General features: G+C 43.1%; 1 protein-coding gene across 1 annotated transcript in view; it reads right to left on the minus strand.

The window, feature by feature from the left end:
• Nucleotides 1-23,758, minus strand: part of LOC138259871 (hypoxia-inducible factor 1-alpha-like) — a 917,172-nt gene that overhangs the window by 713,619 nt on the left and 179,795 nt on the right. The window contains exon 2 of the mRNA XM_069207820.1: nucleotides 22,388-22,578. Coding sequence (XP_069063921.1) covers nucleotides 22,388-22,578 — 191 coding nt within the window. The remainder of the gene's footprint in view (nucleotides 1-22,387; nucleotides 22,579-23,758) is intronic.

Genomic DNA, 23,758 nt, shown 5'->3' on the forward strand with positions numbered 1-23,758 from the left:
CGTTATTGAATCATTTGGGTGAAACCAGACACAAAGTTTCCCCTGATAAGTTACAGTATTGCCCAAAAGAAGTAAAGTATTTGGGTCATCAAATTGCGAAAGCTGCAAGGAAAGAGTCCCGAAAATATTTTGCAGCAATTATGCAAACAAAGCCCCCATCCATGCAGAGATGTGAGAATGTTTTTCAGGATGGTGAGCTATTGTTTCCAATAGACCCCGAATTGTCAGTAATTTAAAAACCGTTGCAGAAGTTAACACACAAAGAAGTCACAGACCCAGTCCCCTTCAATTAAGTGTGCATGAAAGCTTTCACTGAGTTGAGAGAGAGTTTGTGCAGAGCTCCAGCTTGAGGGATGCCTATTTACACAAAGGGTTTTGCACTGTTTTGTCATGAGCGTGATGGTTGTGCTCTTTCTGTTTTGACACGGTTGCATGGAGGAACAAACAGGCCAGTGGCATATTTTTCCACCACATTGGATCCTGTCGCTGCTGCTTTGCCTCGCTGTTTAAAGACCGTGGCTGGTGCCGGTATTAGCATAAGTCAATGCAAAGGCATTGTGATGGTATACCCTTTAACTGTTTATGTCCCACATTCAGTTGAAGTACTTTTGACTAGGTCTAAACCCCAATATCTGACCAGTGCCCGTCTTATCTGTTATGAGTTATTGATTCTTGGATCAGCCAATGTAACTGTCAAGAGGTGTGTGGTCTTAAATCCTGCCACATTATTGCCTGTAAATGTTGATGATTCAAATGATGCTAACAAAATGGAACAGGACTGCCTCAATGTCACCAAACTATACACCAAACCGAGACCTGATATTCAGGATACTCCTTTAGAGGAGAGTGATCAAGTTGTATTTGTTGATAGCTCTTGTTTAAGAGACAGTGAAGGTAGTTTGAGAGCTGATTATGCAGTTTGCATGCTCTCAAGAGTGGTGGAAGCCTCATGGCTTCAAGGAGTAATTTCTGCCCAAGTAGCTGAATCAGTTGCTCTTACAAGAGCATGCTGTATATCAGAGCAGCTCAAAGTTACACTTTTCACAGATAGTCAATACGGATTAGGTGTTGTACACGACTTCAGGCAGTTATGGTACCAGAGAGATTTTATGACCTCATGAGGATCACCCATTCGAAATGGTGAAAGATCTCATAACTTGTCGAATGCTTTACAGTTACCTGAGAAGATTGTGGTTGTAAAGTCTATAGTCCACCAAAGGTTGAATGATTATGTGTTGTTGGGCAATCCCTGTGCTGACTGAATTGCTATATATTGTTTGCTCCATTGCATTACCTTCTATGAAAAGTGGGGCGGTGGAAGTGACACCAGTGAGACAAATCAACATTTCTCGATTTCAGTGGTTGATTACTGAGGTGAAAGCAAGATATTGCAGGAAGAGACACAGATAACGTACATAGAGGGTGGGTAAAAGCAGGTTGTGTTCAATGAGAGGGAGATGATGTCTGGATTTCAAATGAAGGGAAAGTTGTGTTGCCAGATTGTTTGTTGAACTCAATGGCTAGGTGTTCTCATGGTCAGGTTCATCTCAGCAGGGATGCAATGATTTTTACATTCAAGTAGACATGGTACAACTCCAGATTTAGATTAATTGAAGAAGCGGTTTGTCACAGATGTGTTACATGCCAACAAATGAATGTAGGGAAACATACAGTGGTTAATTTGAGCCACACAGGAAGATCGGGAGATCCATCTAACAGAATGCAACTCGATTTTATGGAGATGCCTGCCTGTAATAGATAGAAATATGTATTGGTTGTTGTATGCGTGTTCTCTCACTGGATCGAAGCGTATCCAACACGTAGGAATATTAGTCTCACTGTAGCTAAGCTGCTGCCCAGGGAACTGATACCTAGGTACAGGTTTCCAACTTCTTTGGAATCAGATTAAGGAACTTGTTTTAATAATGTGATCATAAAGTTGTTGTGTGCAGCACTGAACATTGAAAAAAATTACACTGCAGTTACAGACCAGAGGCCTCTGGATCGGTGGAACAAATGGATCAGTGGAAAGCTCGATTGGCAAACGTTTGTGCCTCCACAGCGTTGAAATAGCGTGATGCATTGCCACTTGTCCTGATGATCATGTGTATCGCCCCTGAAAGGAAGACAGGACTATCTCCCAACAAGATTCTGATGGGTTGTGCAATGAGGCTACCAGCAGTACCTGCAAATGCACTTATGAACATAACAGATGACTTAGTGCTGGATTATTGCAAAAGTCTGGCTGAAGTGGTTTGCTCTTTGTCTCATCAGGCTGAAGCAGCAACAGTTCAAACGGTTCAAGAACAGTGTCAAAGCATGAGAACTGGTGATTGGATTTGAATCAAGAGGCATGTCAGGAAGACCTGCTTAGAGCCAAGGTGAAAAGGATTGTTTCAAGTTATCCTGGTGACGACAACAGCTGTGAAGTGTGCTGGTCTCTCGAACTGGATCCACGCAAGTCATACACACAAAGTTCCGTGTCCTCTTGAAAGCACTGAGTCTGATCCCGCAAGAGTGAATGCTGATGAAGAAGGAGTTTGGCTTGACAAAGCTATGAGGGCGGAACCAGTGGCTGAAGCAGAAATCGTGCAAAGTGGTGAAGGTGCAAGTAGCATGCATGCAAAAAAGTGTGCAAGAGAGCAAAGTCAAAGTCAACTGATTCCTGCCAGCACAGCAAACATTGTGAATGCAGTTGCACCCGAAAAGAGAACAGTGAAAGGAAATAAATGGCCTGCACATGATCTGGTTGCTGATAAATTCCCATCAATAACAGAAGCAGTTGAGGAATCAAATCAGAGTGAAGATGAAGATGGTGCTGTAAGGAGGACGAAAAGGAAAAGAGAGTCAAGTTGAAGATACTATTCACCTGAATGGATCTTCCTTGTCACCAATTAATGGGAAAACAAATTTAGTGCCTTTTATTTTGACCGTGAGAATTCAGTTGAACATTCTGGAACTTGAAATTGCATTTGAACTGAGTTTTGAAATAACCTTGCCAATTGATCAGCAAAGACATTACACTCCGGACATGACCATGAGTAATCATCAGCCTGTTTTCTATTGAAAAGAAACATTGAACTATTTTGAGAGTTTTAGTTGAGTCTTGAAAAACTTTCTTGAAGAACGAGAACTGCTGTAAATAGTGCAAAGACTTTGAAAAGTAATTTGTTTTTTTTGCTCACTTTTTGCTTTTATTTACATATTTTTTTCTTCTCTGATTCTACAGAAGTCATGAACCCTGGACAGCACAAACACAGTAAAGTAAATATGTATGCATTAGTTTAATTATAGTACGTATGATTGCATGCATTTTATTGATCGCAGTAATGAGTGTTTCAATGACAGAAGAGATGCAAAGCACAGCAACTCCAGTGCAAAGACTGACAACATCCAAGCAGTATAAGTTCTATAAGGATGAGGGATTGCTTCATTTAGATGACACAAAGGGAGATTTATCTTCCAATGTTTATTATAGTTTTCTGTATGAGTACGTGGACACAATGAATGTGTATGATTGTTATGTGTGCACACAAATTACTATATCAGTACAAGAGAGAATCATCTATCACAGTTTACCACTAACTTATGGTATTAGTTGCAGTTTATTATTAACACATTTTTATAATCAAGAGTACATTCAGTATTTTTATTCTAATTATGATTTAGTTTTCTCTTTAGTTCCCATTAATCAGCATTTGAGCAGCATTGCAAAGGGTAGAAACTGAAATATAACAGGAGGATTCTTTGAGCCTACACTGACTTTTGGAACAGCATATGCACACAGGAATAATTTAACATGTCTTCCTACACAGGTAGAAAAGGATTTCATCAATCAAGTAGATGATAGAATAAAGGCAATGATAGAAAATATAGATAGGGGTATAGTTAGAAAAAAAAACCAGTTCACAACACACCTGATGCACAAGGATGCTTAGCTTTAGATTGGCAACATGTAGGGAAGCTTTGTATATAAAGGCCACAATCAAAAGCTGACAATATGTTTCTAGGAACAAGTGAATGCAGATGTGCATTCCTGTTTAGGAGTGTATATGATTTTTTGCTGAATGGACAAGACTCCGCTGTACCTGGTGTCTATTACATCTGTGGTAAGAACGCTTATTACAAGTTGCCGAAAGGCTGGTATGGTACATGCTATTTAGGAGTGTTTTTTCTGAAAATCTATCAAATGGAAAACATTGACAATCCAGCAGGGATTGAAAGACTTAAATTGAGATTTAAAAAGGAGCAAGTAGTTTAGAGATTACAGGAAACATTTTTTAAACCTTTATTCCATCAGTGGGTGCAATCTTCAATGACTGAAAGATAAGGAAGTTATCAATGATTGTAGATAAGATATCTACTGATTTTTCAGGTGCGATGCTCCTAATGGACAAAGAAATGGTTGCGACAAGGTCTATGATTCTGCAAAATCGCCTTGTGTTAGACATCCTTTGAGCAAAGGAAGGCGGATTATGCTGAGTTTTAAAGTTACAGCACTGCTGCACTTATATTCCCAATAAAAACAGGGAGATAAGGAGATACTTACCTAATTTGACGAGTATGAAAAATGACTTAAAGGACCTGAAGCAGAGGAATGTCTGGGAGACAATAGGTGAAGGATTCTTGAAGGTAGGATCTTGGTTTGGAAACTTGGGAAATGGTTTTGTAAGAATAATCTTGAAACCTTTATTGACTGTGACAGCGTGGATAATTTGTGCACTTGCATTTGATAAGACTTACAATTTTTGGAAAAGGTAAAGAATAAAAAGAGGAGGGAAGGAATGAAAATGTAAAATATGAGAAACAGGTATTATCAGACGATGAAGAAAATTGACAACTATCGCAAACCTATATCTATGCGTTATCAGACCACAAAGTTTTGATTTTGTCTCATTGTAAATGAGAAAAGTTCCATTGTGATGGCAGAGGAGGGACTGAGTGAGATCAAATTGTATTAATATATTAGTGGCATAGAAGTTAGCATATGGTGACTAATTAAACTACATTTAAAAGCCTAACAGAGAAAATAACGGGAGTTGTAAAGTATGTGAGTTTGAAATATGATAGACCATGTGGCCCCCATTCGTATTAAACATTACATTTTAACATGAGATTTTGCATTTATATTAAAAAAAATACTAACATACTAATATGAGTTAAGGTAAAAGAGTGTTATGAAGATTAAGAATGAAAAGTATTAAATGAATTTGAGTTTAACATACTTATATTGAATTAAAATAATTTCATTAACGTGAGCTACGTGTGTGGCTTTTAAAATGATTCTAACATGTTACAAATAATGTTTGCGATTAAATCTTTGCTTTGCATATTTGGATTGAATTGTAAGGTGGGCAATAGGTTTATTAATGTATTTAGTATATTAATGAGTATTAAGGCTTTCTTAGCTTGACTAGAACTGAAAGATCCATTTTGCAGCAGTAATGGAAAATCACTTGTTTGTTCTGTCCACTCTGACCTGAATTATTTTTCTTAGGTTGATGATGTGATGTTGAATTCCTTATTGAATTGAAGGCAAAGAACATGTTTGTTAATAACAATGTTGCACTATTTGTTCTAGCTGTCGAACAAGACATGAAACTTATGATTCCCATTTGTTTATTTAGTGTACCATGACAGAAGACCCAAATGTTGCAAGCAATTAGATAATGTAATATTTTGGCATAACTGTGCGAAATCATTGAAATGACAATGCAATTTTGCTGTGAAAATCTGGAATAGTTGCAAGTTTGATGGTACCATCGACCACCACCGAACACTGAATCAGATGCCTGAAGTGACTCCACATGAAGGACCAATCAAGAGGATTTTGGCCATTTTAAATTAGTGAGAGACTTTGAAACTTGAAGTCAGTCCACTCCTGCCTCGAAGCTGCTCGGAACTCTGCCAGTGTCCTTCTACTTTTGTCTTGAGTCTGCTGTCACCCTCTGGTATTTCAAGTCCCCAGATGAGTTTTCTCAACTTAGGGGGTGATTCTAAGCTTGGCGGGAGGTGGTAGCCGCCCGCCAAGCGGGAACCGCCAGAAGACCGTACCGCGGTCAAAAGACCGCGGCGGTCATTCTGGGTTTCGCACTGGGCTGGCGGGCGACCGCCGAAAGTCTGCCCGCCAGCCCAGCGGGAAACACCCTTCCCACGAGGACGCCGGCTCAGAATGGAGCCGGCGGAGTGGGAAGGTGTGACGGGTGCAGTTGCACCCTTCGCGAATTTCAGTGTCTGCAAAGCAGACACTGAAATTCTTTGTGGGGCCCCCAGGGGCCCCTGCGCCACCCCCTACAGCCATCCTGTTCCTGGCGGGAGACCCGCCAGGAACAGGATGGCGGTAGGGGGTGTCAGAATCCCCATGGCGGCGGAGCGCGGAGGATTCTCAAGGGCAGCGGGAAGTCGGCGGTACACCGCCGACTTTCCGTTTCTGGCCGCGGCTGAACCGCCGCGGTCAGAATGCCCAGCGGTGCACCGCCAGCCTGTTGGCGGTGCTACCGCCGACCTCCGCCATGGCGGTAATTACCGCCAGGGTCAGAATGACCCCCTTAGTCTTAATTGCCCTATTTTGTTATGCTGTTCAGTACTAATGTGCCCAACTAATTCTGATCTGCTGATCTGTCCTATGTGCGGCCAGTGTTCTGCACTGTCTTGATGCTGCTGTCAACCGACGCCAGAAGAAGGTGACCATTCTGCCTGATGAGGTATTACTGTCTGCTGTCCCCTGAGGAGAAGTATAACTAAATGTGGTTTCTTCTTTCCTTTTTTAGTTTAGATAATTACACCAGCGTATTTTTATAGTGGGTTGTTCTGCCCTGTGCCAAGCTACCCAAGGGTGGGCACTGATTAATTTATGGTGTGTAACTGACTTACCTTAACTGGGAGGATGGTCCCTACTTGGAAAGGTTGCCTACCTCTGCCAATTAGAGACCCAGTTTCTAACCCCACCTCTTAAACTACCCCCATACTCACACATTATGGACTCCCACATGTTTTGAGTATCTAGCAAATTGGAAAGTATTTGCTTTATTATTTTGATTCATTGATAAATATGTATCATGTATAACCACATGATACACATACACATTAGAAACTAAGGAGGTCAATTCATAAAAACATTTTAAAGCCAACAACGACATCTGCCAGTCAGTAATTCACAAAAGGAACCTTGACAAGAATAAATGAGTTTACAACACGTTTCTCCACTACAAGTGTGGAGAAATGCACAGTAGTAACTCCCAAGCAAGGATTGGGAGGTTGGAGGTGGGCAGACCAAGGAGTGGTTACATTTGTGGGCATTCTGCTCTGTTCTGGCTATGATGATCTATTACTGTCTGCTGTCCCCTGGGGAAAAGTATATCTAAATGTGGTTTCTTGTTTCCTTTTCAGTTTAGATAATTACACTAGCGTATTTTTATAGTGAGTTGTCCTAGTTAAATGATTTTTTAAAATTCTATTTGTCTATCTTTTATTTTGATTTTTGCCCGCATGTGTTAGCCCATTCCCACACATGCAAGTCTAAATTTGTGTGAGTGATAGGAATTGGCCAGCCCTGAAACCTTACATTTATATGTTAAAAATTGTATTATGATGATTTACTGATGTCACCATCATCTGCTTTGAACTATGATAATAATGTGCATATTGTGTTGTTGCTAATCTATATTATTCTTTTGGGGTGTTTAACCCCTCGGGTGCCTTGGACGTAACAGTTACATCCTGGGAAGCACCGCTCAGGTGCCCAGGATGTAACCGTTAAATCCTGCACCCGTCCCTCAGGGGAAGTGCTCCCTCGAGGGCCTCCCTCTCACCCTCCCAGGGCAGGGCTGGAAGGGGAATCACTTACCCTTCCACACCCGCCCCCATCTAGTGACATAAGTGCGCGATCGCGTGCTGACATCATTAGAGGCTGCCTGACGCGCTGGAAGCCATTCACTTCCAGCGCATCGAGGGAGAAGAAGGTAAGTTTCTTCTCCGGCTGGGGGGGAGGGGAATATTGCTACAAAAGAGACATCGGGAAAGGAAAGGGTTTTCCTTTCCCTCAATGTCTCTTTTAGTATTCCTGAAGCCCGATGGCATTGCGTTCGAGCTGCAGGAATGCATGCTAGGCACTAGGGATTTTGTTGGTGTGTGTGTTTTTTTGTGGGGGGGGGGCTTTGGGCAAGGGCTGCTCCCCTAAGGGGTTATAATGTTTTATGCCGTTTCTGGCCCTCTTAGGGGCAGATCGGCTCATTATTTTTAAGTTTGATCTGCCCCCAGGGGGGTAGATGCCACTATGATGCCAGGGATGTTCTGCGCTTTATTTTTTTGTGTTGGGGAGGCTCCTTGGGCAAGGGTCACCCCCCAAAGGGGGAAAACACTGTTGAGCAGTTCTGCCCCCCTTGGGGGCAGTCTGCCCATATTTTATTTTAGGTCTATCTGACCCCAAGGGGGGCAGAATCCACAAGGCACCAGGGTTTCTGTTTGTGTGTGTGCTTTGTGTTGGGGTGTGGCCTCTTGGGCAAGGGTCACCCCCGAAAGGTAGCAATCTATTTTATGCTATTTATGCAGATCGGCCTATTTCTTTTAGGCCCATCTGCCCCCAAGGGGGGGAGAAGCCACCAAGACACCAGGGATTTTTTTGTTTTGTTTGTTTCCTTTGTTTTTTTGTGTTGGGGTGACCCCTTTGGCAAGGGTCGCCCCCCAAAGGGGGCAATGCACTGTTGAGCACTTCTGCCCCCGTTGGGAGCAGATTGGTCATTTCTTTTTAGGCTCATCTGCCCCCAAGGGGGGCAGAATCCACTTTGCACAGGGATCTTGTGTATGTGTGTGCTTTGTTTGGAGGGGTGCCCCCTTGGGTAAGGGATTCAGCACAGTACTGGAGGCCATTTCTTCCCCCTTGGGGGCAAATCGGCCCAGCTTTTTTAGGCCATCTGCTCTTGAGGAGGGCAGAGACCACTAGACACCAGGGAAAATTTCTAAATGTTTGGTGGCAGAGTATTTGTCAACTGGTGAAGTATTTTGCATTTGTGGTTATAACAGTTTATTTCTCCTTTTTGTTCTAAATCAAAGCTTTTGCTTCCTTTGCTGTGGCTGGTTGTGGTTTTGGCAGAGGTTGACCTGCGGTTTACGTACTTGTATGTTTTAGGTAAGTAAATAAGTTTACTCCAAAGTAGTATTTATGCCATGCACGAATTACATGTTTGTAGGTGGTGTACCTATGTCTAATTTGCTTTTCGTTTTTCTTTTTGGTGAGATATCATTGGTGATTGCTGTGTCTGTGCAGAGTAGATGCTGTTAAGTCTAGCTTTTTCAAGCAAGTGAGTGGTACAGTTTTTGAATACATAACTCTTTGTGATAAAGCCACACTTTGCTTGTTACTTATTTTAGACTGTGCTGGTTGTTGTTGGCTCATTTGTCAAGTTACTTTTCTTAGAAAGGATCATGGCTAGCCGCAGGGTGACCGCTCAGCAGCTTGTTAGTATGCTTCTTGAGTCCTCTTCTGATCATGATTATGACACTGACTCTGTATCTGAGGCAGAGGAGGAAGAGAGAGATTCTGGCGGCGAGTTATCTGCCTGAGAGGAGTCTTCTAATGAGGAAGCCACTCTCAGTGCAGATGAAGGGCCTGTTTTAGAGGAGGACACTGATGTGCCAGTGGCGCAGCAGCCAGCAGCTGAAAGGCTTCCCATTGGAAGATCTGAACTCTGGGCTGCCCCAAACATGGAGCAGCCACAGTTGCCTGCCTTTACTGGTCTCCCAGGGTGTAGAGTAAATACGGAAAACGTTTTGCCTGTCAGTTGTTTAGGGATGATGTATTTTTGGAAGAGATTGTTGAGCAGACTAATTTGTATGCGGAGCTGTATTTGAGGGACAACGCTGCCAGGGCCTCAGTCTAGAGCTACCCAGCGGATTCCCACAAATCTGGAAGAGATGAAAAAGTTCTTTGGTTTGAGTTTTTTGATGGGGTTGATAAGGAAGCCGTCACTGGCTTCTTATTGGTCTACTAGTCCCTTGATGGCAACAGCTATATTTCCTGCAATCATGACTCATAATCGGTATTTGCTTCTTCTTCGGATGCTGCATTTTGTTGACAATGCTTTAGCCTTGCAGCAAGATCACCCTGATTATGACCGTCTTTTTAAGATTCGGCCTGTCCTTGATAATTTTGTAGAAGGGTTTTTAGAGGTCTATGTTCCAGGCAAAGAAATAAGTGTGGACGAGTCTTTGGACCTGTTCAAGGGTCATTTGGTTTTTAGGCAGTACATTCCTAGCAAGAGGGCAAAGTATTGTATTAAACTGTATATGCTGTCTGAAAGTAGTACAGGATATGGTTATAATTTCAGGTGGGGATTCCAGTATTGACCCCCCTGGTTGCCTGTCCACTTTTGGAGTTAGTGAGGAAATTGTGTGGGAACTTTGTAGACGACTATTTAAGAAAGGTCCCCATTTGTATGTAGATAAGTTCTACACTAGAATTCAGTTGTTCAAGGAATTGTTAAGAGTGGACACTGTTGCTTGTGGCACAATCTGCTCTAACCAGAAAGGCTATTCAAGGGAGCTTGTCTGTAAAAAACTTGAAAGGGGACAGTGCAGTGCCTTTGTTGAATGATGAGCTACTAGCTCCGAAATTTTAGACAGGAGGGATGTGTATATGGTAACTTCCATCCATGATGAGAGTACTTCACATGTGGCTGTTTGGGGTCAAGTTGCTGAAGTGCAGAAACCTGTATGCATTTTAGACTACAATAAGCACATGGGTGGTGCTGATAGAGTAGATCAGAGGTTGGAACCCTACAATGCTGTTCGTAAGTCTTAAGTGTGGTATAAAAAGTTGACAATTCATTTGTTTAATCTAGCAACTTTGAATGCTTTTATTGTGTTTAAGGATTGTTCCCCTGAGTCAAGGATGACATTTGTTACATTTCTGGAGTCAGTGATATAGAGCCTTGTTATGGTGGATTATGCAAGAGTTTCTAGAGTAGCAGTTGTGGAGGATGTGGCTAGATTGAAAGATCGCCACTCTCCTGATCAGGTTCCTCCTGCTCCCAAAAAAGATTTTCCTGCTAAGAAATGTAGAGTCTGTGCCCAAAGAGGTGTCCGGAGGGAGAGCCGGATGTACTGCCCGGATTGTCCTTCAAAGTCAGGGCTGTGTGTGGCCGGCAGGTTCAGGAGTTACCACACACAGAAGAATTACTGGTAACTACTGTGAGCGTAAACTGCCGTTTTATATTTTCATATGTTCAGTTTCACTGTTGGCATTACTGTCATATATTCAGTTAGACCTTTTGTGTTTGTAGTTTTGTACTTATTTATAATTAGTTAGTGGTTTCTTTGAAAAGTGATGGCGGTGTGCATGGAGTGGTGCTTGGCTGGCGGTGTGGGTGGAGTAGCGCTTGGCTGGCAGTGTGTGTGGGGTGTCGCTTGGCTGGCGTTGATTGTGGGGTGGCGCTTGTTGGCAGTGTGCGTGGAGTGGCGCTTGGCTGGCAGTGTGCATGGAGTGGCATTTGGCTGTTAGTACGCGTGGGGTGATGCTTGACTTGTGGTGTGCTGGGGTGGTGCTTGGCTGGCGGTATGCAGGGAGTGGCACTTGGCTGCTGGTGTCCGTGGAGTGGCGCTTGGCTGGCAGTGTGTGCGGAGTGGTGCTTGGCTGGCAGTGTGCATGGAGTGGCATTTGGCTGGCAGTACGCGTGGGGTGACGCTTGACTGGCGGTGTGCTGGGGTTGTGCTTGGCTGGCGGTATGCATGGAGTGGCACTTGGCTGCTGGTGTCCGTGGAGTGGCGCTTGGCTGGCGGTGTGTGCGGAGTGGTGCTTGGCTGGCAGTGTGCATGGAGTGGCACTTGGCTGGCAGTGTGCATGGGGTGGCGCTTGCCTGGCGGTGTGCGTGGTGCCTGGTTGGCGGTGTGCATGGAGTGGCGCTTGGATGGCGGTGTGCGTCGAGAGGCGCTTGGCTGGCGGTGCCAGACAAACACCACTTCACACACTCCCATCAGCTTATGTGATTACTGTATCAGGCATGTCGGGGTATGAAAGTGATGGGCCTTTGAATGGCGCTGTCTGTGGATGCGAGTGTTGTAATGTACTGGGCCCGCGGCTGGCGGCGTGAATGGTATTGTGCATGTCATGTATGAAAGGTGTGTGAATGGACTGTAAAGCGTTTGGTGCCTTGGTGCGGCTTTACAGCTCACGAGCTGTGAGTCATTGGTTCAGTTTTTTGGCCTTTCAGTTATTAACAGTGCATTTCACTTTTGTGAAATCTATGGTTGATAAAACGTAATCTACTGAACCATCACTCACCCTCGTGCCAAATCCAACCAGTATGTGTGTTAAAAATGACAAAACCTGCTCCGCTGGAATCAGGTGTCGCAGCACACCCGTTACATGCTAGGTGTCTCGGGTGGGACCCCGATCATGAAGAATGCCACCAACTTGGTTGGTGGGTGAAGGGTCTTTTTAACATAACCTAAGTGTGTTTCTTTTCACAATTTTAGTGTTTGGAACATCATAGAAGTACGTGGACACATCAAAATGACCTATTACAAAACTACCTATGTTTGGGGGGTAGGCACCTACGTTTTTGGTCCCGGATGTGGACTTCATCTAGGGAAACCTACCAAACCCAGAATTTTTTTTAAACTAGACACCCGGAGGAGTCCAGGGAGGTGTGGCTTGCGTGGATCCCCCAACATTTTCTGACCCAGACTCCTCTGCTAACCTCAGAATTTGCTTAAAAAAGCATATTTGTCTCACTTTGTTTCGTAGGATCACTGATCCGGCACAAATTTCGTACCACCCAGCGTTCCCCTCAGTCCCTGAAGTAAAATGATAGCCCACCTGTGTGGGTCCCCAAAGCAGAGTCAGACTAAAGATGTATAAAATAAAAATATGTGCTTATCAACTCGCTGTGCTATACCCTCACTCTCTACAAATTTTTGGCCTTTTTCTGTTGCAGGGACCTTGGCCACCAACACAAGGGAGGTATCATTTTTATCGTCAGACCGAGGGAAACGCTGGGTCGAAGGAAATTTTTGGCTCCTCTTAGATTCCAGAATTTTCCATCACCAAAATGTGAGGAAAAGGTGTTTTGTTTGCCAAATTTTGAGGTTTGCAAAGGATTCTTTGTAAGCGCCACAAGTCACCCCCTTCTGAGTTCCCCTAGGTGTCTAGTTCTTAGAAATGTTCTGATTTGGTAAGTTTTCCTAGGTGTCGGCTGATCTAGGGGCCAAATCCACGGCTAGACACTTTGCAAAAAACAGGTCAATTTATTTTAGAGGGAAATGTGTTGTGTCCATGTTGCGTTTCCTGTCGCAGGCATTAAGCCTATCCACACAAGTGAGGTACTATTTTTATTGGGGGACCTGGGGGAACACAGAATAGAAGAACTAGTGTTATTGCCCCTTGTCTTTTTCTATATTTATTCCTTCCACATGGCAGTGTGTAAAAAAGACGTCTGTTTGAGAAATGCCCTGTAATTCACATGCTAGTATGGGGACCCTGGAATTCAGAGATGTGCAAATAACCACAGCTTCTCAATACCTTATCTAGTGCCCATTTTGGAAATACAAAGGTTTCCTTGGTACCTATTTTTGACTCTTTATATTTTACCAAATAATTTACTGTATACCCAGTACACATTGAAAACCATTGCAAGGTGCATGTCATTTATTGGCTCTGGGTACCTAGGGTTCTTGATGAACCTACAAGCCCAATATATCCGCGCAACCAGAGTGTCCAGCAGACATAACAGTATATTACTTTTAAAAATTTGACATGGCAGGAAAAAGTTACAGATTAAAACTTGGAGAGAAATGGCTGTTTTTTTCACCTCAATTTCAATATTTTTTTATTTTAACTGTTATTTTCTGTAAGAAAACCTTGTAGGATCTACACAAATGACCCCTTGCTGAACTCAGAATTTTGTCTACTTTACATAAATGTTTAGCTTTCCGGGATCCAGCATTGGTTTCACACCCATTTCTGCCACTAACTGGAAGAAGGATAAAAACACAAAAAATAGTAAAAATGGGGTATGTCTCAGTAAAATGCCAAAATTGTTTTGAAAATGTGATTTTCTGATTCAAGTCTGCTTGTTCCTGAAAGCTGGGAAGATGGTGATTTTAGCACTGCAAACTCTTCATTGATGCCATTTTCAGGGAAGAAATCAAAAGCCTTCTTCGGCAGCCCTTTTTTTCCATTTAAAAAAACAAAAATTGCTGTATTTGGGCTAATTTCTTGGTCTCCTCCAAGGGAACCCACCAACTCTGGGTATCTGTAGAACCCCTAGGATGTTGGAAAAAAAGGACGTTAATTTGGCATGGGTAGCTTATGTGGACAAAAAGTTATGATGGCCTAAGCACAAACTGCCCCAAATAGGCAAAAAAAGGCCCGGCACCTGAGGGGGAAAATGCCTGGCAGCGAAGGGGTTAACAGTACTGATGTTCAGTAGGTAATATCTTTTCAGACTTTTCTGTCATCCTAAGGTATGTTTATAACTTAGTTTTAGTGCACCGTATACATGCCATTGATTCGGGATTGTAATAAAGCTTTGAAACATAATTGAGTTTGGAGTTTGAAGTGGTGTTAAATTGTTCATGGTGTTTAGAATTTGTTTATGGTATAATGTAATTGATTTGTGTTTGGATGATTCTGACTACTGCACTCTTCACCAAGTCCAAAGATCTAGTCAATCTCGGTAGGTGAAATTAGTGATGGTGTCCCACCTGCACGTTTCTGGTTACTGAACCCGAAGTGGGGAGAAAAACATCCTCCCATAATGTGCTAACAAGGGGCTTACTAGCAAATAAGAACGAAAACAGTCTGTTCCTTCAACCAGTGGAGACTTTAATCTACAAGAAAAGGCGCTAAATGACACAGCTGTGTTATCATCCAAACAGAAAGCAACACAGATGACAGTCTGTTCAGAGATGAGCAGCTTCACAGGCAGGTAAAACACGCCAAAAACTAGCAAGCAGACTGTCAAATTACTGCTCAAACTTCATGCATCTGTGTTATTCAGAGAAGTATGCGTGCTAAAGACAGGAAACAATACCAAAAAACGGTTCCATTGCAAGTATTTACAGATAATTATTGAAGGACTTAACTTTTAATGTACTATTTCTCACAAAGAATGTTACTTTGATGATAAGAAATCCCCTGGAATTAAAGGGCATATATACCAGCCCCTTGTGCCAGCTAAGCGCCGCCATAGCATCATTTGTTTGCGCTAAAGCGCCGCTAAGGGGCCTTTGCTGCTGCACCATACTTCCAAAAGTGGTGCAACGCATGCATTGAACCACGTTGTAAACCCTTGCACCACATTATGCCTGCGTCAGGCATAATATATGCAAGGAGGCATTCCAGCCAGGGCCAGCTTTAGCACTGGTAGACCTCTGTGCAACAGTCTTTTTTTGGCACCCCCCCACCCCATGACCACCTCCTCAAATTCATTCACTACCACCCAGCAAATGTGCCCCTCATCGCTCCATAGCCCCCTTTTCACATATATTCATTTGTTTTAAAGTGCTTGTAAAGGCTGGCTTTACTACTCCACTCAGCTATTCTCATAAAATATAGTTCTGGTCTTTGCAACGGGCATATTAACCCTCTGCACTCCTTTATGGTGACTCAAAGATGCCACTAGACAAACCTCCCACCTTTCTCCTTAGCAGGAACATTAACCACAAGAGGTATCTTGACATTTTAATTGTTTCCTGAAGACTGACCCATAAGGAACTTTTCGGCAGGTGCTTTTAAAACATAGTTTTGTAAGTTATTAATAAAATTAATAAACACAGCCCCCCCTGATGTCAGCACCCCCAATCCATGTCAGCACCTGGTCCGGCCGCGCCGCTCGCACCGCCCTAAAGCCGGCCCTAGCACCAGCACAAGGAGGCCCAAAAAAATGGCGCAGTGAAATTTGCAAGATTTCACAGCGCCATTTTTTCCGTAATTTGCTCAGAGCAGGTGTTCGAAATGACACACTCATTATATTCAGTGGGGCCTCCCTGTGCTTTGCTGCACTAACATCAAAATATTTTACGCTAGTGTAGTAAAGCACCACAATAGCATCAAAAATGTTGACGCTATTGTGCTAACGACCGACATGGTTCACCGTATTGTAAATATAGTGAAACCATGGTGTCATTAGGTGCTGGTAGGGGGTGGCGCAAGAAAAGTGGCGCATCATCTATGATGCTTCGCTTTTCTTATAAATATGCCCCTAAATTCTCCAAAGAATGTGCAATCTGTAAGGTGATATGCCATCAATAAAGACAAACAATAATTATCTATAAGGAAAAAGATAACTGACCATACAGCAAGCAAGACATGCCTTCAAGGATCTTAGAACCAGCTATAAAAGGCTCGGTACTGCAAGGAACCTCAGGAGATCAATCAGTATATATATCAATAGCCAGAATATTCATTTTAGCTTATAATGAAGCAAAGCAAAACAGGCCTGCATATGTGTGAGGAGCATAGACAGATCAGTTATGTTGAGTTGATATGTGACAAATTTTTCATTGTGGCCTGCTGCAACATACAACACACATTAAGAGATGAAAAGAAAGATGTCTGCCAAACCAGTTAAGCTTTGCCCTAAACGGAGAGGCATATTTACAATGAATTTGCATAAGGCAGCACTACTAGCCTTTTTGCTGCTAACTTGAAAGGGCAGGAATGCACCGTATTTACAAGATACTGTCCTTTCAGCCAGCTCCGATGCACAATTTGCTGCTTAGCACCAACAGCTGACACCCTTGCAATCATGGCGCAAGAGTGTCTGCTTTGTTTGTCAGCTTTGTTGGCAGGAATGTTTTTGAGCAGAAAGAGACAGGTGGCTCCTCTACAAAAATAATCCATGGAAGCATTTTCCATGAGGAAAAACCAAGGAGAAATAAAGACATTTCTAATTGTTACACTTCCTCTGGAGAGGCGTACAGTTTTGGCGCATTCCCGGGTTTATAGATCCTTGTAAATCTAGGAATTCGTCAAAATCCATGGGAGTGGCGTGGGAAAACCCACAGCAACTCCATTGGAATGACTCCCCTGGCACAGTGTAAGGCAACACAGCAACTTGTGCTATGTTGCCTTACATCATATCTACGAGTATATCTATAAAAAGCCAGGCAGAGTGGCTTTGAATGGCCTCATAGATATGGGTTAGTATTATGAGCCACCGAAGCGTCTTAAAAAGTGACGAACTGACATAGGAAGGGGCTTGTAAATAAGCCCACAAGTCTTTTGCTGGATAAAGCCACTGCTTTAAAAAAGAAAAGTGCTTTACTTGCTTAAAATCTCCCGACATCACTTTTCATTTTTAAAAAATCAGTCTGACTCCCTTTTTTTACGTAGTAAAAATATTTTCTTTTGGAAACAAAGTTTAAAATCCATCCCCAGCCACACTTTTTCCTGACTGCAGCTGTGCTGTTTAAAATATATTTTTGAACGTCTGTACATGAAACTTTTTCTGAACATCTGCTTGTTTATACAGGTGACACTTCCATAACATAAGCAAAGGTCATCATCACTGGTATCAAATCGCACTAGACAAATAAAAAAAAAAGTTATTTTTCTTAGGTGAATGCAGTGCTTAATTGGAGCCGGTGGTTTCCGATGCGGGACACCAGCACTTATTTTTGAGGGCCGGCACTTATTTTGCTGCCTTAAGAATTTACTGCGAGCAAAAGCCTCATATGAGAAACACGGAGGAATAGAAATACGAAAGGATTTAGAAAGGGAAACAGCAGAAAGCTGCAAGAGTGAGCTGAAAGGGCAGGGAGTGTTTGTAAATGGACTGAAGAGGCCTTAGATAGCTTTAGTATATTATGCTGCTGCACCTTTAATTGCAGCAGCCGCCTCTTTCAGAGGAGAGCTTTGGGCACCAGCACGTTTTTATTTACAAATTAAGCACTGTGTGAATGGTATGGTTCTGAAAACTAGGGCCCGTATTTATACTTTTTTTGTGCCGCTTTTGCGTCTTTTTTTGACGCAAAAACGGCGCAAACTTGCAAAATGCCATTGTATTTTGTAGGTTTGCGCCGTTTTGCGTCAAAAAGCGGCGCAAATGCGGCGCTAAAAAAAGTATAAATACGGGCCTAGATACTTTGTCAGCGGGCGTGTTGAAATTCCTTCTACAGTTTCTGCATTGCCTCAATCTACTTCCTTGTGTCTTTGTGAAGGAGCAGAGAGGAGGCAGGGCCAGGTGTCAGGAATCATGGTCTTTTTTCAATATGGCTAGAAACGTCAAGCTGAGGAGAAAGTATATCGTTGTTACTGCTCTTTAAAACCTCAGTAATTAAAACATCTTTAGTAACATTTTCAATGGCTTTTGTTGCATCTCTCATTTATTGTTTCCACAATAATGCATATTTTTTTCTCCATACCAAAATGATCATATGCTAACATATCACAGGCTACCTGCTGCTTCACGCACTTCATTTAACCCAAGGCAAGGACCATCATTTGCTGTGTGTCGGTGGTAATAATATTCCTTAAAAGCAGCCCTGTAACATTGCAAGTGAACTTGTGACAATTAAAAAACAGGCTCCATGCAATGCACATGTGTATTTTAACGCACTATTTCGCAATATTTGACTATTATATTGAAAAGGTAGAATTGTGTACTTATGTCAGCAACTCCACTTTTAAAAGGAAATTTAAGAAAATATAAATGCACGCACATGGCTAGTCACAAAACTAACGACACATTCAGTACAGGTTTATAACTGAATAATACCTTAGTTAAATATGGGATTAGGACTGGGCTGGGATCAGATAGTGTTTTTGGCGATTGGTTATTCGTGAACTCAGACTTTTTTTAAATGCACAAAATGTGGCCCGTGAGCCGACGCACCCAGCAAAAAGGGCAGGACATCCTTTGAAGTCTGCAGACCTCCAGTCGATTCTGCAGACTTTCTATCACAATGAAGAACATGCTGAACTTTTTATTGTAGGAAAGTTCATATATCCATCTACCACATCATAAAGTGACTGTCTCATACCAACAAGAGGCGCATCTATAATTTTGTAAAGAGCAGGGGATCTGAGCAGTTGATATTTCGAGTGATTATTGTTTTCCTGCTCTGAGCCGTGTCAGATAAACCTCAGAAAAATATTTCAGAACCATTTTAGTCATCTGCTGTGAAAGAAGAATTGGTCTGCTCTAAGATGTTGAAACTGGAGAAGAACAGCAAGGATTCCATCCCTTGAGGGTTCTTGAAGTTGCACGTCCCTAGGTGGCTGAGCGCAGGTCCTGGCCAAAGGTGAGGAGTACAAATCTTAAAATATGTCAAACACCTCAGTGAAGGATTGGGCTCAGATTATTAGAATAACTAAACCAAATAAACCTAAAGTCCTGTCTCTAAGTCAATTTCTTTAAATATTTTCCTTAACAAGGCAACATTTGGTCCATTTATGTCATTTTTTTGTCTGAGGGAATCCTCCTGAACTTTCTACTGGCTGGACTTTTAGTCACACTAACTATGCTTGATTTAGTTCTGGCCAGGGACTATGTGCCAACAATTTCAGGGGCATATTTAAGAGCCCCTGGCGCCACCAGAGCGTCACTTTTCGTGATGTTCCAGTGGTGCTATGCCAGGAGCCGTATTTAAAAGGTGGTGTTAAGCAACTTTTTGTGGCTTAACGCCACCTTGTAAATATGGCCCCTTCACATGCGCCACTTTGCGTGGAAGGGGCGTGCAATGGGTGTTGCTGTGGGTGTGGAACAGCCACACCCATTGCATTTTGACGCTGCCACAGATTTACGAGTTTTTGAAAACCTGAGGCAGCGCCTAAATCTAACGCCACTCCAGCAGTGACTTAAGGGTGGCACAACGAGGAGAAATGCTTTCATTTCTCCATGTTTTTTGCTCTTTCTATGTGTGCTACATTTTGCAGTACACATAGAAAGAGCAAACCGCCATTTGAGGTTGTTTTTGTATAGGAAGGTGTTCCTTCCAGCACAAAAACAGTCTCCCATTCAATGCGTCTGTTAGAAATGGGGTCTTTGGTTGGCAATCAGGTTACCCCCTGTCCAAGCAAGGACCCTCACTCTAGTCAGGGTAAAAGAGAATCACCCTCAGCTAACCCCTGCTTACCCCCTTGGTAGCTTGGCACGAGCAGTAGGCTTAACTTCAGAGTGCTAGGTGTAAAGTATTTGTACCAACACAAACACTAACTTAATGAAAACACAACTAAATGACACAACACAGGTTTAGAAAAATAGGAAGTATTTATCTAAACAAAACAAGACCCAAACAACAAAAATCCACAATACACAAGTCAAGTTATCAATTAAAAAGCAAAAAGAGTCTTCATGTAGTTTTAAACACACACTAACACTGTTAGCGTGAAAATGTACCGTGGGTGTGTCAAAAATAACCCCGCACGGGTGAGTGTACGTCAAAAAGGGCTTGCGATGCGTTGATTTCACTCACGAGCAAGACCTTGCATCGTTTCTCCTTTCGTCAGGTCGGGCGCATTGTTTCTTCTCCCTGCAGGACAGCGATCGTGGATCCGGTCAGCACTCTCGAGTCCGGGCAGGCCTTGCGTTGTTTTTCACACCCAGCGGTGTTTGTGTCGGAAATCCAGCCGCATGATGATCCGAAAAACACGCAGGGCGGGTTGCGATCTCACCAGCCTCCGTCAGCAATGCTGCGCATCGTTTCTCCAGCTCTGTGCGTCGATTCTTTGGTTGCTTTGCAGGCGAGTGTCGATTTTCAACCGCGAAGCCGGTGGTGCGTCTATTTTTCAGCCATAGATCGGAGTCCCGTCGATCTTTTCCCCGCATGGCGCTCCAGAGACTACAGGTGCTGGCAGAGAGAAGTATTTGCTGTCCCTGAGACTTCAAACAACAGGAGGCAATCTCTAAATCAAGCCCTTGGAGATCTTCACAAGAAGGCAGGCAACACAAAGTCCAGTCTTTGTCCTCTTACTCTGGCAGAAGCAGCAACTGCAGGATAGCTCCACAAAGCACAGTCACAAGCAGGGCAGCTCTTCTTCCTCAGCTCTTCAGCTCTTCTCCAGGCAGAGGTTCCTCTTGGTTTCCAGAAGTGTTCTAAAGTCTTTGGTTTTGGGTGCCCTTCTCATACCCACTTTCTCCTTTGAGGTAAGCCTACTTCAAAGCAAAGACTCTCTTGAATGTGAAATCCTGCCTTGCCCAGGCTAGGCCCCAGGCAGTCACCATGGGGGTTGGAGACTGCATTGTGCGAGGGCAGGCACAGCTCTTTCAGGTGTGAGTGACCACTCCTCCCCTCCCTCCTAGCACAGATGGCTCATCAGGAAATGCAGACTACACCCCAGTTCCCTTTGTGTCAGGTCTAGTGTGAGGTGCAACCAGCCCAACTGTCAAAACTGACCCAGACAGGGAATCCACAAACAGGCAGAGTCACAGAAATGGTATAAGCAAGATAATGCTCACTTTCTAAAAGTGGCATTTTCAAACACACAATCTCAAAATCAACTTTACTAAATGATGTATTTTTAAATTGTGACGTCAGAGACCCCAAACTCCACATGTCCATCCGCTCCCAAAGGGAATCTACACTTTAATCAGATTTAAAGGTAGCCCCCATGTTAACCTATGAGAGGAACAGGCCTTGCAACAGTGAAAAACAAATTTAGCAATATTTCACTGTCAGGGCATATAAAACACATTACTATATGTCCTACCTTAACCATACACTGCACCCTGCCTTTGGGGCTATCTAGGTCCTACCTTAGGGGTGTCTTACATGTAAGAAAAGGGAAGGTATAGGCCTGGCAAGTAGGTACACTTGCCAAGTCGAATTAACCGTTTAAAACTGCACACACAGACACTGCAGTGGCAGGTCTGAGACATGATTACAGAGCTACTTATGTGGGTGGCACAACCAGTGCTGCAGGCCCACTAGTAGCATTTGATTTAAGGCCCTGGGCACCTCTAGTGCACTGTACTAGGGACTTACTAATAAAACAACTATGTCAATCATGGATAAACCAATTACATACACATTTTGTAAAGGAGCACTTGCACTTTAGCACTGGTTAGCAGTGGTAAAGTGCCCAGAGTACAAAAACAGCAAAATCAGAGTCCAGCACCTATCAACAACCTGGGAAACAGAGGCAAAAAATTAAGGGAGGCCACGCCAAGGATGAAAAGTCTAACAGCATCCATATTTGCACTATGGTGCAAGGGTGCTGTGTTGGCACAGGCAGTAGATCTAGCACTAGCGCAGGGGGAAGCACAGAGGTGTGCCGTATTCTAGTAAATATAGCAAAGCCCTGCGTTTTGAAGATGACGGTGCACAACGCTGTCAAATTTGGCGCAGCAACGTTCACCGTCATTTTCCAATAAATCTGGCCCTGAATGTTTACCAGCTGCCATTGTACAGTTGGGATCCATTGAGTTACAGTTGTGCTTGTGTTTACCTGTTAAAATGAAACCCTTTAGGCGGGCGTAGCTGATGGCCAGTCGCATTATGGATGCCTTGTCCAGATGAGAGGTGATGTTTTCAGGTAGCGGGAGTTGCTGGGCCAGCTCTAGGAAAAGCTTGCTCTCTCTAGAGCGCCGATGTCTTGCTGCATTCCTGGATTTCTCCCGTCTCTTTTCAGAGCATACCCTGAAAGAGAAAAAAAGAGAAAAAAAGAAAAGCAATAAGGACCAGTGCATATTGTGTATCTGCCATTCCTATTGTTTACAGGATTGTCATAATTGGATTGTCTGACTAATTGATTAGCTACATTTAGATGAGAGATCGAAAAAAAAAGGAACTGTAGTTAGAATCATTCTCACAACCACCAATGTGTTCACTTCAAGCCCAGGGTTTGCATGCCTATCTCTACCTTTATCTCTGCTGTAATTTCATGTTTGTTTTTCAAATTACTTTTGCAATGGATCATTGATGACATTTATGCTGCAAACTTATGCACGTCATTTTCACTTTTTAATACTTTCACAATGTTAATGCTTATTGCATATGTTTGAAAAAAAAATCTACAAAAATAAAAAATACACTTCTATGCTTGTCACTGCGCAACCTCTTTGCTTAGTCACTCCATGAGATTGCATTTTTTTCCAACTCTCTCCCATGTGTGCTTCTCCGCATCAAATACCAGTCGCCCCGCCCTCTCTGTTGCTGCCTCCCTCCTGCTGCAAACTATCTTTTTCCCATGTGTGCGCTCTGTTTCTGCCTCCCTAGTGCTGTAAACTCTATCTCACTATCTTTCTCGATCTCTCTCTTTTGTGTGCTTCTTCCCCTCTGGCAAACTCCCTGCCCCACTGTACTCTGTGCTACTTTCTCGCTTGTGGGCATCTCACCCCACCCCTGTGTTGCTATCCATCATGTATTGCTTTTCCTCTACCACGTACACTCCCTATTGCTTCCTCCCACCCATACCTCTATTGTCCCCAACACCTCTAGTCTTTTTTCTATACATATATCTATATATATACATTTTTCCTGGGGAGGACCAGGCAGCAAATTCTTGCGAACCACTCTGCCTTTTATTTATCCTCCATCTTTGATCAATAGATAGAAAGCAATTTAATCTGCATCATTTGCATGCATGTGCATATGTCGTCACGCATGAGAGCGGCTACAAGTTGAGATGGCTTCTGAGGTCGCGTCATTTGCTCTTTTTTATTTTATTTTTTTCATTTTTTTTATTGTTGGCCATGCAGCACAGCAAACCTAAAAGACATTGGCAATGCCAATAGGCCCCAAAGGTGACATCTATTGATTTTGCCAATGCTGGTTTGTATTCTGGCATTGCTTTTATATAAACATGCAAATGTATTAG

This window comes from Pleurodeles waltl, chromosome 9, assembly GCF_031143425.1.
Source record: "Pleurodeles waltl isolate 20211129_DDA chromosome 9, aPleWal1.hap1.20221129, whole genome shotgun sequence".
Taxonomy (NCBI): domain Eukaryota; kingdom Metazoa; phylum Chordata; class Amphibia; order Caudata; family Salamandridae; genus Pleurodeles; species Pleurodeles waltl.